Source organism: Staurois parvus, unplaced genomic scaffold, assembly GCF_062004578.1.
Source record: "Staurois parvus isolate SC_StPar_1 unplaced genomic scaffold, SC_StPar_1.0 ptg000282l, whole genome shotgun sequence".
In the NCBI taxonomy this organism is placed as follows: Eukaryota; Metazoa; Chordata; class Amphibia; order Anura; family Ranidae; genus Staurois; species Staurois parvus.
The window spans coordinates 15,477,665-15,498,394 of NW_028318078.1; the positions used below are offsets into that span (position 1 = coordinate 15,477,665).

General features: G+C 40.3%; 1 protein-coding gene across 1 annotated transcript in view; it reads left to right on the plus strand.

Moving 5' to 3' along the window:
- Nucleotides 1-20,730, plus strand: part of FAM227A (family with sequence similarity 227 member A) — a 101,593-nt gene that overhangs the window by 64,853 nt on the left and 16,010 nt on the right. Inside the window, exon 9 of the mRNA XM_089681986.1 lies at nt 17,051-17,142. Coding sequence (XP_089538112.1) covers nt 17,051-17,142 — 92 coding nt within the window. The remainder of the gene's footprint in view (nt 1-17,050; nt 17,143-20,730) is intronic.

Consider the following 20,730-nt stretch of genomic DNA (forward strand, 5'->3'; position numbering starts at 1 on the left):
CATCTCTCTGCTTGAAGAGTTTTGCTTTGCTCTTCTGTTTCTTTTCTGGCAAAGAAACTTTGCATTTTATTTTCTTCCAGAGTTGCACGGGCCTCTATTAGCTTGTTACTTGTAGTGCTGTGAGCTTAGTAAATGGAGATTTATGCAATTTCTGTCCCATAGATATGACAGATTGCTGGATAACTCATCTCTAGTGGTTTCTGTAAGTTTCTGTGTTGGTATTATTGTGCGTTTGGGTGTTACACTTTGCTCTGTGATATCTGCAGAATCTGCTCACTGTACATCTGTGTAGTCAAAGGATTGATGTATCTGCATTGATTCAGCGATAATAGAACGCTCAAAAAAATGGTTACTGTCTCTTTAAGAAGACGAACAGCGGCTTAGACAGGTGGGATAACACCGTCCAATACAGAGAAGTCTTTAACCACTTGCACTCCTGAGGATTTACCCCCCTTAATGACCAGGCCTCTTTTTGCTACTCGGTGCTGCACTAATTCAACTGATAATTGCACGGTCATACAATGCTGCACGTCCTTTTTTTCACAGAAATAGAGCTTTCTTTTGGTGGTATTTTATCACCTGTGCGCTTTTTATTTTTCACGCTATAAACAAAAAAAGACCGAAAATTTGGAAGAAAAACAATTTTTTTCAGCTATAAAAAATATATAGTAAACTCAAAGTTAGTTATAAATTTAGGCCAAAATGTATTCTGCTACATGTTTTTGTTAAAAAAAATCCCAATAAGTATATATTGATTGCTTTGTGTGAAAGTTATAGCGTCTGCAAACTATGGTATAGATACTGAAATTTACACCATTTTTTTGATATACAGCGCTGTGCTAGTTTAACGGACAACTGCGTGGTCATGCAATACAGTACATAAATGAAATTTATGTTGTTTTTTTCACACAAATAGAGCTTTCTTTTGGTGGTATTTGATCACCTGTGCACTTTTTATTTTTGCCGCTATAAACAAAAAAATTTTTGAAGAAAATTTTTTTTTTTTTTAAAAACAATATTTTCTCATTTTGGTCATAACAAATATCCAAAAAAACTAAAATTTTGTCATAAATTTAGGCCAAAATTTATTCTGCTACATGTTTTTGGTTAAAAAATCCCAGTAAGTGTATATTTATTGCTTTGTGTGAAAGTTGAAAAAAACGATACCAGGATGATGCCTGCAGCTGTAGGCATCATCCTGGTATAACCATTCAAAGTCCAGTGATGTACCAGTACTTCGCTGGTCCTTGTTAGGTGTATATGCTATGTTCTTTTTTTTGTATGCAGCCTGTGGGCTGAATGAAAAAAAGAGAAAAAAATTCTGCCAGAAAAAGTGTGTGGTGTGCCTACCATTAAAATATACCGCCCTGCATCCACGCACTTCTAATGGTGGACACACATTAGGTCACACTTTGCCACAAGCGCCAGTTCCAAGATTGAACAAATGTCTAAATAGTGGCACGCTTGAATAAAAATTGTCCACGTATAAGTGGTTCCCCATATGGAAAAAGGATGACACCAAGTCCCAAACTATTTTGCCACAGCTCCCCATGTAGTCTGGACATCGGGGGGGCTCCACGTGACTATCTTTTCCCCCGTAAATCCGAAACTTATAAGTATAGCCTGTTGCCATTTCACAGGTCTTCTACATCTTGACCCCATATCTGGCACGCTTGCTGGGGAGAAATTGTTTGAATGCAAGGCGGCCAGAAAAATTAATGAAGGACTCATCAACGCAGTTGTTTTGCTGGGGAGTATAGACATCAAATTTTTGGTTAAGGTGATTTGCGATGGGCTGAATTTTGTGGAGCCGGTCAAATTCAGGGTCACCTCGAGGATGACAGTGTATTGTCGTTGAAATGCATAAAACACATTATACTCTCATATCTATGCCTAGCCATGGCAGTTGAGAACACGGGCATATGAAGAATCGGGTCTGTGAACCAATGCAACCGCAATAAATTTTTTTTAGTAATGTCCATGTTGAGGGTTAGGTCCAAAAAAAAGTTAAATTCGGAAACCGTAATGAGTTTCCATGCGAATGGTCTGGCAAGGTTTGAATTTTGGTTGGCAGCGATACATTGTTGTGCATATAAAATGCTTTGATCCACAATCAATGCATACAGATCTTCTGTGAAAAAGCTCCAAAAAATCAAGGGGAGGAGTTAAATTTGCTGTTTCCACCTGAATTCCGTGTTGGGCAGTGAATGAGGGAAGTACGGGTGCTGCAGAATTTGTGGGCTGCCAATCGGGATTTGCAAGCACATTCGGAAGGATACTAGGGGCTCTACGGGCCTGTGCGCGAATTCTTCTTGGCTGCGGGACAATACTTGTGCTCGCCACCGCACCAGCTTGTACTACACTTATGGGACTCACCACGTCACCAAGAGATACAGCAGTGCTGGTATTATTATTATACAGGATTTATATAGCGCCAACAGTTTGCGCAGTGCTTTACAATATAATGGGAGAGAATACAACAACAATACAGTTCAATACAAGAGGGTTAGGAGGGCCCTGCTCCTTGGAGCTTACAATCTAAGAGGTATGTGAAAGACCAGGATGTACTAGGCCACTAGTGCTCGCCAGTTCACCAAAAGGTAGCGTGGCACTAGTACTGGCACTCTGCTGCATATGAGAGTCATCAAAATCTCAAAGATATTGATCCGTTCCAGGGGCGGACTGACCATTAGAGCACTCCGGCACTGCCCGAGGGCCCAGAGTCAGTAGGGGGCCCCATGAAATTCCCCCGGTACCTTTTTTATAGGCTTTTTTGAGTGTGGGCAAGGACACAGAGGCCCCATGATCCCTTATTGCCCGGGGGCCCCATGAGTTGTCAGTCTGCCCCTGATCCGTTCAGACACTATACTAGCAATGGAGGTTTATTGTGTAGGAGCATCTTCCTGGCAATCAAGGGGTTAAATGTGATTACTGGTGTACTGGCGGGCAATCTGATGCTATCTGGGAGGGTGTGAAAACCATGGGAGCACAAATCACCTATATATATGTGATTTTGCGCACCGTGTTGCCCTGTAGCAGTATTTCTCCTATAGGGCGGTCAGGAGGCGGTTACAGAAGCAGTTTGTGTTACATTGCTGCGTTACTTTAACTGACAATTGCACAGTCATGCAATGTTGCACCCAAATTAAATTTACATCCTTTTTTCCCCATGAATTGGACTTTCTTTTGGTGGTATTTGATTACCTGTGCGTTTTTATTTTTTGCGCTATAAAATAAAAAGTCTGACAATTTTGAGAAAAAAAAACAATATTTTGGACTTTTTGCTATAAAACATGTCCAGTATTAATTGGTTTATGTAAAAGTTATAGCGTTTACAAATGGTGGTATATATACTGGAATTTTTATTTTTTTATACTAAATTGGCGATCATCGACTTATGGCGGCGATCTGCGACTTATGGCGGCGATCAGCGACTTCTGGCGGCAATCAGCGATTTATGTCGGCAATCAGTGACTTATGGCGGGACTGTAGACATTCTGACACTGGGGGGGAACTGACTTGGGGTCAATGACATCCCCAGTGACACCAATATAGTGATCAGTGCAAAAAAACAAAACATTGACACTGTACTAATGGCACTGGGGAGGAAGAGGTTAACATTTTTAGGCAATCAAAGGGTTAACTGTGTAAGGGAAGTGTTTTACTAGTGGGCGGGGGGTGTGTGCTTCACAGGAACACACTATCCCGGAAAGCTGAACTCCGCTCTCCAGAACGGTGTGCTGGAAACTGACAGGGAGGAGAGCTGCAGTGTAAACACTGCAGCCTTCCTCTCTGTCACTTTGCCGGTAATCGCCGGGCTGCGGCGGGTAATTACTAGCCAGGACCCGGTGATTGACACCCACGGCCGCGATCGGCGGCGTGGGTAGGACGGTCGTGCGCCTTGCACGCACCCCCTACCCGATAAGCAAAATCACGTATATATACGTGATTTTGCTCAGTGGTGCCGCCCTGCCGCAGTATATGTACTGTGGCTGGTCAACAAATGGTTAATGTCTAAGCCACTGGCAACAAAAATGAGTACAACCCTAAGTGAAAATGTCCAAATTGGGCCAAAAGTGTCAATATTTTGTGTTACCACCATATTTTTCCAGCACTACCTTAACCCTCTTGGGCATGGAGTTCACCAGAGCTTCACAGGTTGCCACTGAAAGGTAAAATTATTGGTGCTGGAGAGGAGGGGTTAAAACTTTAAAGTCCCATTAATAGTAGGGAGATAGTTAGTCAGTTTTTAATCAGCACCGTCATGAGGCAGCACCCTAAGAGTTAAGCTGGACTCTTTAGTGGAAGATAAAAGGAGAGAGGGATGCCAGACTAACTGCAGTATTAGCAATGATTTAATAGCACACAATGATTTGTACCTCACTAGATACAAGTGGGTCAGAGGCATGGGTAACAGGTGAATGTCATCCTGGTGGAGTTCCGGAGGCAGGGAGGGGAGGATAGATGGACATCTGGGTGCCAATGCTGTGGAAGAAACCAGGTCTCCTGACTCACATCATGTCCTGATCAGCGTGTCACAGGCTGTGTCTCTGTTGGAACCAGGCTGGAACGCAGATGGCTGCTGGGCGGAAGTGATGTCACCACGGGAACGTAATGCCGCAAGGAGGGGGGCGGTAACGCGTTTCAAAGCTGCTGCTTCTTCGTCAGACCTGATTGGCCACTGAACCTGCCATCTAAATAGGGAGCTGAAGGGGTGGGGATCGGCTGCATGGGATGAATCTGACCGCCCTCAAACACAGCCAGTACAGGAAGGGTAATATTACAATCTTTGGGGACAAACAGAATGGAGAATATACAAGATATATAAGCACATGTTAAGAACAATAAAACGGAAATTAAAAAAATATAAAGAAATATAAAAGTTAAAAACTATGCATTTTTCCAAGACATAGATATTGGCAATGGCAATACCAATACCAGTACATATTAAGAACGCTGTGCAGTAATGACACTGATGGTACAATTAAGTAGATTACATAGTAGGTAATAATGTACCATGTAAGATTAAAATATATATTAGGATAATAGCACTGGAGGTTACAGGCATCAGGTTATATGTTACAATAGGGGAGAAAACCGATTCATGACCCCCAATGCTAGTATACAAGTGACACACCGTACGCAATCAAAAAACTAATAGCGATACCCTATATAAGAGTTACTCACCCTGATGAGAGAGCGGCAAAAAAAGTAAAAGTCCCAGACCCCCCCCATGATGGAAGTTGAAAGAGATGGTGAATTAACAGAATGGTTAAATACCTGGAATATGTGGGGAAATGGTTAATAACAGGACTATCAGAAGGATTAATATGAAATAAATTAAGTTTACATCTGAGACCAAACAGAAAAAATTGAAAAAATCTACTGATGAAACTTTGGGACGATGGAGAATACCGTGACACTTCATTTTGGTCCCAACATTTAACAGGATCCCCCCCCCCCATACGACACACATCGTTCAAACCAAAATCTGTGCTTAATCCCATCCACAGTAAAGGTCCTTTATATAGAGACTTTTTTTTCCAAATGGTTCATACTGAATTCACTGCCATGTGCTCAAAGAAAAATAGACCCAAGTTTAACCTTAGTTATCTTGAATCGCAAGCCCTAAAAACTTTGAGCAATAACCACAACATAATCATAAAAATGGCCAATAAAGGCAGGGGTATAGTTATCCAAAATAGAATTGTTTACTTCACTGAAGCCACCCGTTTACTGTCAGACACAAAAAAAGTACACCAAATTGACCAATGATCCACTCCCTAGTTTCATCCTAGAGTCTAACTCTATTATAAAAGCTGCCACCCAGGAGGGGATATTATCCTAATCTGAAGCTTCCTTTTTTCGCAGAGAAATTTATAAAACACCGTATTTTTATCATCTCCCCAAGCTTCATAAGGATCTCAACCATCCACCTGGTTGTCCAATAGTTGCTGTTATGGACCAGCCGGCAGTAGCCACTAGCGCTCCACAGACCGGGATTCCCAAAGGCGCGGAATCTAAGCCCCGACCTGCTTGTTCACCAGGGCCCCTGATGGTGGGGATGGACTTGGAGCAGGCCAAAACCAGGTCACGGCCCCTGGGTGCAACCAGTTGTGGTAGAAGCACTTGCCAGTGGTATATAGCAGCTGAGAGCCTGATATGAGGAGGCAGAGTGAGCAAAGTCAGACAGGCCAGGTCGGTAATGGTGGAGGCAGGATGGTAGCGGCAGGCAGAAGGATAGACAGGTCACAGGCCAGGTTCGGTAACGGGAGATCAAACAGTCAGGATTAGGCAGAAGAATGGTCAGACAAGCCAGGGATCAGAGCAGGAGACAGCGAATCAGGGTCAGGCAGGGTCGGCAACAAGGCAATCTCTCAGGAAACACAGGATACAGGTAAAGACCATACGGCAACTTGTGCATAGACATAGCCTGTTTAAATAGGGCGCCCTGCGCCCTCATTGGTGCCAGGCACGCTTCCGCGATCGCAAGTGCGCATGTGCAACCGCCATTGCCGTCGCAGTCGCCCAGGTCCTAATGCCCTCATGCTAGTGCGCCCCGGCATACCGCGCATGTGCGGACCTGTGCTCCGCGGTAAAGCCTGGGGTCCCTGATAGTTGCAGCCATGGAAAGCATTACAACTAGCTATTTATTATATATTTATAGTTTCCTCCAACCTTTGGCACAGTCACTTCCCTCCTATATCGGTGATGGCGTTCACCTACTTGAGCTTTTACATGCCTACTCCTAGGAACCCTCCTATACATGGGTCTCCTTGTACACCTTTATACCCCAAGAGGTAGGCATAGAAGCTGTCTTACTTTTTTTTTATCACTAGATCCATTCCCGTACCCTAGGCAGTGTAACTTCTCACAGCTACCAATTTTTGTCTCCATCATAGCTATTTCCAATTCAATGACACTTTTTATCTACAAAAGACAGGCAGGGCTATGGGAGCAAACTTCACCCCAAGTTATGCTAACTTAACTATGGGTTTTTGGGAAGACAGATTTATTTGGAAAAACAATCCATTCACTGCCCATTTAGTCTTCTACGGTGGTTATATAGACGACATTCTCCTTATTTGGGCCGGTCCAATCGCATCTATCCAATCCTTTGTTGCCCATTGTAATGCCAACCCATTCGGCCTCGCCTTCACTCATGTAACAAATCCATTGTCCATAAGTTTTTTAGATTTGGAATTAAGTCATTCAGAATCTATGATTATAGCTAAAAATTATACGAAGCCAACAGCTGGAAATTCCTTTCTACACTACACCAGCTGCCACCACCCCAGGTGGCTAGAGAATATACCAAAAGGGCAGTTTTGCAGACTACGCCATAATTGTAACCTATTAGAAGATTATAAGACCCAGAGCATTGCACTGAAACCCGAAAAAGGGTACCCCTCGGATATTGTTGACAAAGCCTACCTAACTTACTTATTTGAGTCTATCCCCTTGCCCAAACAATGACAGTCTGAATCTAACCATGTTCGATATATCACACAGTACCATTCTCATCACTCCCAGATGGAGTCTATAATTAAAAAACATTGGTCGATTTTGCACCAGAATCCACATCTTAAATTGGTTATGCCACCTGCCCCCAAATTTGTATACAGAAGAGCTGCTAATATTAAAAATAAGATTGCGCCAAGTAAAATTCCGTCCCACAGATCTATTAGTGCCACCCATAGGCCTGTCTTAATCCCATTAGTAGGGATGTACCGCTGTAAAAAACCACTTTGTCTCACTTGTGCCCACATCCAACATGGCCAACAGACTTTCCGAGCCAATGATAAGACCTATCCCATTGGAGCATTTTACAACTGCTCATCCACATATGTAGTATACTGCCTGTCCTGCCCCTGCCGGCTACTATACGTGGGCCGCACCACCAGGACCCTACGTAAAAGATTTGGAGAACATCGTAGGTTAGTAGACGAGGGCATTACTAAGCATAGTGTGCCACGTCACTTTGCAGAATTCAACTCCAAATCCTCTTCTGACTTGCGCGTGTAGGTAAGTGAAGCTATACCCGACACTTTTTCCCAAGTTGAACGTTACACAAATCTCTCAACAAGAAACGTATTGGAATTTCACTCTCGATACACTTACCCCCCAGAGGTTTGAATGAGGAAATTGAGATACATACCATTATCTGAATCCCACATTGTGTTGTCCCCCCACCCCCAGTGTATGTATTAGTAAGTCACCTTTTTACGGGTAGCAGTACCTATACATAATATAACAAGGATAGATCCACCCCACTTGAGTTGTGATTTATAGGATCCTTTATGTTATCATTAATATCTTGAAATTTTTCTGTTTGGTCTCAAATGTAAACCTAATTTGTTTCATAGTAATCCTTCGAATAGTCCTGTTATTAACCATTTCCCCACATATTCCAGGTATTTAACCATTCCGTTAATTCACCATCTCTATCACCTTCCATCGGGGTGGGTCTGGGACTTTTATTTTTTTGCCGCTCACTCATCAGGGTGGGTAACTCTTATATAGGGTACCCGCTATTGGTTTTTTGATTGTGTATGGTGTGTCACTTTTATACTAGCACTGGGGGTCATGAATCGGTTTTCTCCCTTTTTTTTTTCGTGGAAACATTTTTTGTAACATATAACCCGAAGCCTGTAACCTCCAGTACTATTATCCTAATATGTATTTTTAATCTTACACTGTGCATTATTATCTACAATGTAATCTTAATTATATCATCAGTGTCATTACTGCACAATGTTCTTAATATGTACAGGTATTGCCATTGCCAATGTCTTTATGTCTTCGGCCAATGCATAGTTTTTAACTTTTATATTTCTTTATATTTTTTTAATTTCCGTTTTATTGTTCTTAACATGTGCTTATATATCTTGTATATTCTCCATTCCATTTGTCCCCAATGATTGTAATATTACCCTTCCTGTACTGGCTGTGTTTGAGGGCTGTCAGATTCGTCTCATGCAGCCGATCCCTGCCCCTTCAGCTCCCTATTTAGATGGCAGGTTCAGTGGCCAATCAGGTCTGACGAAGGAGCAGCAGCTTTGAAACGCTTTACTGCCCCCCTCCTTGCGGCATTACGTTCCCGTGGCGACGTCACTTTCTCCCAGCAGCTATCTGCGTTCCATCCTGGTTCCGACAAAGACACAGCCTGTGACACATAGATCAAGACACAATGCGAGTCAGGAGACCTGGCTTCTTCCACAGCCTTGGCCCCCAGATGCCCCTCCCTGCCTCCGGAACTCCACCAGGATGACGTTCACCTGTTACCCATGCCTCTGACCCACTTGTATCTAGTGAGTTACAAATCATTGTGTGCTATTAAACCATTGCTAATACTGCACTTAGTCTGGCGCCCCTCTCTCCTTTTAACAGGTTGCCACTGGAGTCCTCTTCCACTCCTCCATGATGACATCACAGAGCTGGTGGATGTTAGAGACCTTGCGCTCCTCCACCTTCTGTTTTGCGGATGTCCTACAGCTGCTCAATAGGGTTTAGGTCTGGAGACATGCCTGGGCAGTCCATAACCTTTACCCTCAGCTTCTTTAGCAAGGTAGTGGTTGTCTTGGAGGTGTTTGGGGTCATTATCATGTTGGAATACTGCCCTGTGGCCCAGTCTCCGAAGGGAGGGGATCATGCTTTGCTTCAGTATGTCACAGTACATGTTGGCATTCATGGTTCCCTCAATGAACTGTAGCTCCCCAGTGCCGGCAGCACTCATGCAGCCCCAGACCATCACACTCCCACCACCATGCTTGACTGTAGGCAAGACACACTTGTCTTTGTACTCCTCACCTGATTGCTGCTGCACACGCTTGACGCCATCTGAACCAAATAAGTTTATCTTGGTCTCATCAGACCACAGGATATGGTTCCAGTAAAATATTTAAAGTATCTTGCGAGCCAGAAAACAGAAAAAAAGGCTCCCTATTGTACACCATAAAATATATATCCTCTATGTAGTCGGATCGCAAACATCTAACACATAACTACCAATGTGAAAAAAATGTGAATAAAATCATATAGTGTTGCGCTCCCAAACCTCCAATTAATATATTTAAATCACTTAATCTCTATCCTTAAAATCATATACAAAAAATGAAAATTGTGTATATATGTAAAAAATACCATCAAAAAATATTAAATTAAATAATTAGAAAAACTCCCATGATTAATACTAAAAATAATAACTGTGATTAAACATAAAATATTAATATAACTTATAGAAATTCAAATAATCAATGTGCATAAATATATAAATAAATGCAACAGTGAAGATAGTGTCCCATATAATAAAAGTGACTTTGTGCTGAAAATTAATCTTCAATCCATATTGCATGTAAATCCGTGACTGATTGTGAATCCTCCCATTAGTGCAGATGTACGCTCACCTCCTTATTTGCCTGCAATTAGGCTATATGTGCTTTTGGTTCTCCTCCTTTGGAACCTACTTGATTAGAACTCTTTCTTTGGGACAGTAGATATCCGTAATTACCGATATGTGCTGTGGGATTGATCCCTTCTCCAGAGGATTCAACTCCTCATCTCCATACGACTCTCCACATAGGAAAAAGATCTCGACATGGTGTTTTATCTTTTATAAAGATCGGCTTTATTGACTCAAAGTATGACACTCACATGTGTTGTATTCAGAAAATCATCTCACAATGTGAACCGAGTCCTCCGCTGACTGTCGGAGGTATGTAACCGTGGTCCGGCAAACGAACTGACTCCCTCCGAGTGACGTTACAGTCCCACCCCTACGCGTTACGCCACTGGTCACGTGGCTTCATCAGGGGGATTTGATTGGTCCGTCACTCTCCCATTGCCGGCTTATAAAGCACGACTCCGCCATTTTTTTGACTATCTACAGGGGGCAGCCATTTTACTGGAGGCAAATCTATTCTTAGGACGATGTCTTCTATTGCTACATGTGTTGATAATAACACATTAATCATCTCGGAGGGATACATAGTGGCATGATTCCGCAGTCAGCGTGGGTACAAACAATCTATCCAAATACATGAATCAGTTTACAATATGCTACAATATTAGCCTTCCCATATAAGGGATAAGCAAACATTATCTATTAACACATTACAAACTTAATATATAATAAACATGATATAAAATAAATTAATTAATACAATATTTTAATCCATATTATAAAGAAACAAAATATAAAGATAAAAAATGTGTATTTAAAATAATAAAAATTATTAATAATAAATAATAATTGATAAAAATAAAAATAAAAATTAAAAAAATAAAATATATATACACACTTATCTGACAACATAGTGTGTAAATATGCCAATGGTGTATACGTATATCTCTAAACCAAACCTAACATGAATGACACTAGGATAGGCCCTATTCTAATCCAATTATCTACCAAATGACAAACTGGCTTATTTAGGTATATAGTATAGGAAATATGTGGTGGGGGCTAATCAGAACAAAGTACCGGCCTACCCCCAATTCCAATGTACCCCCACCACACTTCCCGCCAGACCTCTACAAAATCCCAAGAAACATAGAAAACTATGTGAACTGATACAGGTCTAATATGTGTTATCATAATCTAAGTGTCACTAATAAAACATGATAAATCAAAATCCTTGTTCAAACCTCCTGGTGCTAAACTACCTAACTCATAAATCCAAAAAGATTCCTTTTTACTTATTTCACGTACTAAATTATCCCCCCTCCAATGTGAGTTGTGTTTAGTGATACCCCAAAATTCTATTTTCTCTATATCTTGATTATGGTGAATTTTGAAATGTACTGATAAATGATGATATTTGAACCCAATATCAATATTATGTACGTGTTCTTGTATGCGTTCTTTAAGACTTCTCTTTGTGCGGCCTATGTATAGATAATTACATGGACATTTTAAGGCATACACTACACCTCTACTATCACAAGAAATGAATTGGTCTATCTTGTATTGCTTTCCATTCCTCGGATTTGTAAATGACTCTCTACATCTTGGATTAGAGTGTGTTTTTCTACAACTGTAGCACCGACCACATTTATAAAACCCAGTTCCATTAAAGAAACTTAAAGTTTTTTTCAATGTATGGGGGGGTTCTAGCACATTTTTGACTACTCGATCCCGAATATTCGGTGCCCTTTTATAAATAAACCTAGGTCGTTCCTTAACAATATTCTTCAAGGTTTTATCTAGTTGGAGTATATTCCAATGTTTATTTATAATTTTCTGAACATCTCTATATTGTCTATTATACGGTAATATTATTGATAATTCTTGTTCTTTAACCTTATGTTGTATCTTTTTTTCTTCTAATAATATTTTTCTATCTATAAATTCTATTCTGCTTCTTTCATCCAATATAGTTTCTCTCTTATAACCCTTATCCACAAACCTCTGAACGAGTGTTTGGCTTTGCTCTCTATAATCTTCAACATTAGTGCAATTACGTCTCAACCTGAGAAATTGTCCCCTCGGGACATTTTTAATCCATGGTCTATAATGACAGCTATTAACAGGGATATATGAATTACGATCAGTTTTCTTGAAATAATTTTTTGTTATTATACCTTCACCTGTATTCACTAATTTCAGATCTAGAAAATTAGTTTCTTTATCATTGATGTTCCAACTCAATACAATATTTTTGGTGTTTAAATTCAAATTTTGGTAATAATCAATCAATGATAATGTGTCTCCTTTCCACAATAGTATAATGTCATCGATAAATCTACCATATACAGCTATATTGTTGTTTATATTAGTGAATACTACTTCCTCCTCCCATTTTGCCATATATAAATTGGCAATACTAGGTGCAAAACGGGCGCCCATGGCAACACCCCTTACTTGCAAGTAGTACTCACCCTTATACCAAAAATAATTATGGCTGAGACAAAATCTAATGCATTTAATCAAAAATTTAATTTGCTTTTTAGAGAGAAAAGAATATTTATTCAAAGCCCAAGTTGCTGCGTCTATTGCTCCAGTGTGATCAATTATAGTATACAATGAAGAGACGTCTGCTGTACTTAAAATTAGATTACTTCTCTTCTCCACTGTTTGAATAATTTTAATCACATGTGTAGTGTCTTTAATGTATGCTTTTGTTTTCTCTACCAAGGGTTGAAGAAACTGATCTATGTACTGTCCAATCCTGGATGTTAACCCATCTATACCATTAACTATTGGTCTCATAGGAGGATCTTTTAAACTTTTATGTATTTTCGGTATTGAGTATAGAATTGGTATTTTACTCACCGAGGGCACCAAGTATTTCGCTTCTTTTTCATCTAAAATGTTTCTTTGCTTTCCATATAGTATTAATTTACTCAATTCTGTTTTATATATCTTTGTAGGATTACTAGTCAATTTACAATAAGTATCAATATCTTCTAGCATTTTACTCATAGAAATTTCATATGAGTCCTTAGATAATATTACTATTCCCCCCCCCTTGTCGGCTGGTCTCACTACTATGTTGTTTCTATCTTGCAGAGACTTGATTCCTCTATTAATATCAAGTTCTCCTTTGAACGTTTTGATCTTGAGTTCTTCTATATCTTCCATCACCATTTTCTTAAAACTATTTATATATAAATTATCTTGATTTTTGGGATTGAATAAAGATTTATTTTTCAGCGTGCTATGTTGTGTATTGCCAATACTCTGACTACTAATTTCAATGGGATTCTGTAAGAAATATTTTTTTAAATTTAATTTTCTCACAAATTTTTGCACACTTACATATGTTTCAAATTTATTCAATTTGTTAGTTGGTGCAAACTTCAAACCTCTATCTAATGTTTTAATCTCATCATTAGTCAGTGGTATATCACTCAAATTATATATGCCTTCACCTATGGGTCTCTTCTCCTTTTCTTGTTTCCTTTTTCTTCCTCCTCTTTTTCCCCTCTTTCTGATCTTTCTGTATTGTGTGTGGGATTGTAATCCCACCCTAAAAAAGGGTTGGGGATGGAGTTGTCCTGTAGTAGTTGCTCTAATGGTGAATAGCTATTGTGAACTGGAACATTGTACATATGATTGTGTGGTGGGGGGTAACCTTGTAATAATAAATTATTATTTATTATTAATAATTTTTATTATTTTAAATACACATTTTTTATCTTTATATTTTGTTTCTTTATAATATGGATTAAAATATTGTATTAATTAATTTATTTTATATCATGTTTATTATATATTAAGTTTGCAATGTGTTAATAGATAATGTTTGCTTATCCCTTATATGGGAAGGCTAATATTGTAGCATATTGTAAACTGATTCATGTATTTGGATAGATTGTTTGTACCCACGCTGACTGCGGAATCATGCCACTATGTATCCCTCCGAGATGATTAATGTGTTATTATCAACACATGTAGCAATAGAAGACATCATCCTAAGAATAGATTTGCCTCCAGTAAAATGGCTGCCCCCTGTAGATAGTCAAAAAAATGGCGGAGTCGTGCTTTATAAGCCGGCAATGGGAGAGTGACGGACCAATCAAATCCCCCTGATGAAGCCACGTGACCAGTGGCGTAACGCGTAGGGGTGGGACTGTAACGTCACTCGGAGGGAGTCAGTTCGTTTGCCGGACCACGGTTACATACCTCCGACAGTCAGCGGAGGACTCGGTTCACATTGTGAGATGATTTTCTGAATACAACACATGTGAGTGTCATACTTTGAGTCAATAAAACCGATCTTTATAAAAGATAAAACACCATGTCGAGATCTTTTTCCTATGTGGAGAGTCGTATGGAGATGAGGAGTTGAATCCTCTGGAGAAGGGATCAATCCCACAGCACATATCGGTAATTACGGATATCTACTATCCCAAAGAAAGAGTTCTAATCAAGTAGGTTCCAAAGGAGGAGAACCAAAAGCACATATAGCCTAATTGCAGGCAAATAAGGAGGTGAGCGTACATCTGCACTAATGGGAGGATTCACAATCAGTCACGGATTTACATGCAATATGGATTGAAGATTAATTTTCAGCACAAAGTCACTTTTATTATATGGGACACTATCTTCACTGTTGCATTTATTTATATATTTATGCACATTGATTATTTGAATTTCTATAAGTTATATTAATATTTTATGTTTAATCACAGTTATTATTTTTAGTATTAATCATGGGAGTTTTTCTAATTATTTAATTTAATATTTTTTGATGGTATTTTTTACATATATACACAATTTTCATTTTTTGTATATGATTTTAAGGATAGAGATTAAGTGATTTAAATATATTAATTGGAGGTTTGGGAGCGCAACACTATATGATTTTATTCATATGGTTCCAGTAATCCATGTCCTTAGTCTGCTTGTCTTCAGCAAACTGTTTGCGGGCTTTCTTGTGCATCATCTTTAGAAGAGGCTTCCTTCTGGGACGGCAGCCATGCAGACCAATATGATGCAGTGTGCGGCATATGGTCTGAGCACGGGCAAGCTGACCCCCTCCACCCCTTCAACCTCTGCAGCAATGCTGGCAGCACTCATACGTCTATTTCCCAAAGAAAACCTCTGACTATGACGCTGAGCACGTGCACTCACTCAACTTCTTTGGTTGACCATGGTGAGGCCTGTTCTGAGTTGAACCTGTCCTGTTAAATCACTGTATGGTCTTGGCCACCGTGCTGCAGCTCAGTTTCAGGGTCTTGGCAATTTTCTTATAGCCTAGGCCATCTTTATGTAGATCAGTGTCTCTATAGAAACACGTAAAACCCCACACAAAATTTTTCTTTATAAAATGATCTTCCAAATTAACAGGATGACTCCTTCTTTAAAAGGAAAACTTTTTTTGAACTCCTTCTGTGAAATTCCCTAAAAAACAAAACAAAAATCGCAAATAGTGCATTATCAAACGCATGATAACTTTCAAAAATTCATTCTCAATATATGTGAAAATACGTGAAAAAACACTTCAAAATAAAGTGTACAAATGTGTCACACACTCCACCTAGTGAGGGTGTAACTATAACTTCCCCATAAAATAACGTGCTTTCCAAATCACAGTTATGACAGGTGAATAATAAACCACCACCTATTCAGTTTATACACCTTACCAGATGATAAGTGATTATAAACGTGTATTCGTACAAGGGAGGAATCTTCCAAACATCTGTGCGCCCTCCACTTATCAAATGTTCATGCGGTGCAAGACCCCTTGCCTTCACCTTTTCTATATATGCACCTTACCAGATGGTTATTATTATTATACAGAATTTATATAGCGCCAATAGTTTGCTCAGCGCTGTATGGTTGACAGTGAATGGCGTATAAAGATGTTTCTTAATTCCATGTCATATCCAGGTTGTATCAGCGTCATCACATGTGTAAAACATAACCAAATATAGTGTAATATGTACCATAAGCAAAAACCTTTCATCTCCTAAAATATGTTCACATGAACAGAGTGAAAAATCAGCATTAGAAGTATTGGCAGTTTCCTGTGGACAAAACCTCTTCCAAGATGGACGCTTTGTGACTTCCTGTCAATGTCCAACGTCACTTACTGATGCGTTTCGTCACTTCCTGACTGCAACTGAGGCTCAGTTGAAGTCAGGAAGTGACGAAACGCATCAGTAAGTGACATTTCTCCTATAGGGCGGTGGAAAAGTGGTTAATAAACATTAATAAAAATAATCAATAAACTTTTTTTTAGTTCTTTTTAATCAGCCCTTTTCACCCTCTTTTATTTCCAGTAGTAGGAAGATCCAATATGCTACAGAGAACAGCACCACATATTAACATGGGGCTGTACTCTACAGCATTCTTCTGTGAGCCCAGAGTTGAGGGTGGAGCCTGGACACCCTGGGCTCACAGTCTCCTTAATGTGGAAGAATTCTGGTACTGCATCAGCAAGCAGGTGGATCTGCACCAGGGGACAGCACCAGAAATAGGGTGAGAATAGCAGACATGGCTGCTTCAAGGGCTGTCTGGGAATCTGTTTTTTATTTTATCGCCCAAACTGGAATCTGGCTTTAAATATTCCCTGACAAACGTCATTATTTTTATTTCTTACAGATTCTTCTTTTTTTGATTTGTATCCCTCCAAAGAACAGTTACCGGTAAAAACTGGTTACAGTATGAGGCCTCGGAAGAATTCTGAAAAAAAGGTTGGTTTTAACATTTACTGTTGTAAAGCTGATTTTTTTTCAGTTTTTCTATGACTTTAGTTTATGTGCACCAAGCTGGTCCTTCACTAAGTGCTGCGGTGTTTCTAAGCACTGTATGCACTGACCAGGTCATTTTTTTTGCTATTCAACACTGTGCTACTTTAACTGCCAATTGCTTGGTCGGGCAACACTATACTCAAATTAAATTTCATGCAAATAGACCTTTATTATGGTGAATTTAATCACCATTGGGGTTTTTTTTAATTAATACTGCTCTATTAATATTCCTGGCAATGTTCTCTTTTGGAGAGACCGGGTAAAAAGGAAAGGTCTGTCTCTATGTGAGAAGTGATTTCAAAGTGAGTGTGAAAGAGGACCTAGTTGATGGAGAGGGTGATGAGGCTGAAGCATTATGGGTGGAACTGCACATGGGGGTGTGTACTACAAAGGTAATTGTTGGAGTTTGTTATAGGCCACCCAGTGTTAAAGGGCAAGTGGAGACTCTGCTCCTTGCACAGATTGAAAGGGCTGGGACAGTGATAATAATGGGGGATTTAAACTACCTGGAAACAGTTAAAGGGCAAAAGTTTATAAACCTACTACAGGACAGACAATTTTATGTAGAGGCCCCAACTAGGAATGATGCTCTGCTGGACCTGGTAATCTCAAACCATGCAGAGCTTATTACTAATGTCGATATAAAAGAACATCTGGGTAGCAGTGACCATAACATGATTTCATTTATTGTTAGCTGTAAACAGCAAGTACATACTGAAAAATAAACACTCAACTTTAAGAGAGCTAATTTTCCAAGGCTGAGAGCTGCTCTCCAAAACTTAGACGGGAGGGAATATTGGCATCTATGAACACAACATAGAAATGGGAGCTCTTAAAAACATATGTGAACACACTGCAAAATATACTCCCATGGACAAGTTTAAAGGCTAAAAATTAAACCTATGTGGCCAAAATAAAAAAAAAAGCTATAAATAATAAGAAAAGAGCTTTTATAAAATATAAAAATGAAGGAACGCTATAATCATTTAACCATTTGCCAACTGTGCTATAGCTGAATGATGGCTACAGGGCAGTTGTCCAGTTCTGGGAGGGTATCATATGATATTCCCCCAGAACGCGCCCTCCCGTTCGCCCCCGGTGATCTCCGTGATCCAATGACACAGCAGATCACTGGTAAATGCAGTTGCCGGTTATCGGCTGCACTTTCCTCACGATGTCACAGCGTGAGGAAAGTACTGCCGGTAACCAGCAATTGTCAGAGGACGGATCGGCACCGATCATCAGGGCCCTGATGGTCGAGGACGGGTTAGCACCAATCATCAGGGCCCTTTTGCAAAATTGTATAAAAGAAACAAACTTTTTTTTTTCAAATTTTTTGCTCTTTTTTTTTGTTTATAGCTCCAAAAATAAAACACCCAGCAGTGATTAAATACCACAAAAAGAGTGCTCTATTTGTGTGAAAAAAAATTATAAAAATTTCATATGGGAATAGTATTGCATGACTGCGCAATTTGTCATTCAAAGTGCGACAGCGCTGATAGCTGAAAATTGGCCTGGGCAGGAAGGGGGGGGGGGTATAACTGCTCAGTAGGCAAGTGCTTAAACATTACAAAGAATATAACATAATATGTAAAAAGGAAATCAAGGCCGCAAAAATTGAAAACGAGCATCAGATTGCAAAAGATAGTAGGACAAACCCCCCAAAATTCTTCAAATATATTTATAATAAAAAGGTCCAGTCTGAGCATGTAGGCCCTTTACAAAATAATCTAGTGTGGGTGATTGGTAACAGAGAAGGCAGATTTATTAGCGTATTTTTTGCCGTATAAGACGCACCTGACCATAAGACGCACCTAGGTTTTAGAGGCAGAAAACAGGAAAAAAAAATTCTGAACTAATGGACTGCAGACACAGTACAGGAGATGACCAGAGACTGCGGACAGCACAGGGATGACCAGAGACTGCGGACAGCACAGGGATGACCAGAGACTGCGGACAGCACAGGGATGACCAGAGACTGCGGACAGCACAGGGATGACCAGAGACTGCGGACAGTACAGATGACTGCTGACCTTTGGGGAGGTGGGGAGCAGGTACCTGAATTTGACAGGTACCCGCTCTTACTTCCGCAGAGTTTTTGTTTGATCTTACCTGTTCCTCGATCCAGCCGCGCGCTGTCTTCCTGGCTTCTGTAATGGCGCTCGGCATGACAGCCGGGTGCCCAGTGCGCATGAGCAAGAAGCACTTGCGCTTTGTGATTGGTCCGGCGGCTTCTGGGATCTGTCATGTGCCCCAGGTACCGCCTTACCATTCACAAAAAGCACCGCTTCTTGCGCATGCGCACTTGGCACCCGGCTGTCATGCCCAGTGCCTACACTACAGAAGCCGGGAAGACAGCATGCTGCTGGATAGAGGAACAGGTAAGGTCCCGCTGCAGAGCTGAGCGGCCGGCCCGGTATTCTGACACGGCCGCGGTGGAAATACCGGACCGGCTGCTCCATATTCGCTCCATAAGACGCACTGACATTTCCCCCCCAGTTTTGGGGAAGAAAAAGTGTGTCTTATACGGCAAAAAATACGGTAAATACCTTTTTCAGCTCTGTGTATAAAAAGGAGCATGGGGGAGTTCTTGACAATGGTATTGACACAGCCCCATATGATCCACAATAGCTCACAACTGACAAGATCCAGAAATATTTAGACAGAATAAAAGTGAATAAAGCACCTGGACCAGATGGCGTACACCCACGGGTCCTTAAAGTGTTACTAAAGCCAGGACCCTGCATTCACTCTCTCTGGTCTCCCACAGTACACACTACATGCAATTATTTTAGTAAATATAAACTGCTAAATAACTTTTCTTATCAGTAGTTAGAGCAGTCTTGTGACTTCTAACAGTGTCCAGTCGAGCACTGGTTAAAGCTTGTAGGAGGAGTTTTCTCTAGGAGGATATAGAATCCCTGACCTCTGTCTGAACAGTGCTGATTGGCCCTGTGCTGATCACATGCACTTTCCTAAGAAACAAAAAAACCCTCTATAGCAATACACACCAAATTGAGCATGTGCAGTATTGCCACATGATATGTCTTATTAGGAGATAAGACACTGGAAGAAGGGGAGGATCAGAGAAGCTAGGATCAAACCGCATTTTTACAAAATGCAGAGGATTAACCCCTTAGGTTCCACAGTGAGTATAACGAGCATGCTTTACTGCATATACAGACTGATATTACTGTTGTGGGTTTAGTAACACTTTAAAGAATTGAGCTCTGTCATTTCAAAGCCATTGTTTCTAATTTTTAGGGACTCATTAGTGACTGGCATAGTACCAATGGATTTGTGCCTATATTTAAAAAAAGTATAGACCTGTTAAACATCTATAGTTGGGAAGATACTGGAGAGTTTAATAAGACTACATAGATGAGTTCTTGCTTGAAAAAAAATATTTTACGCAACAGACAGCATGGATTCATGAAAGACAGAAGTTGTAAAACAAATCTGATTTCTATTTGAGGAGGTGAGCAAATCCTTGGACAGAGGGGTGGCGATGGATGTGGTATACTTGGATTT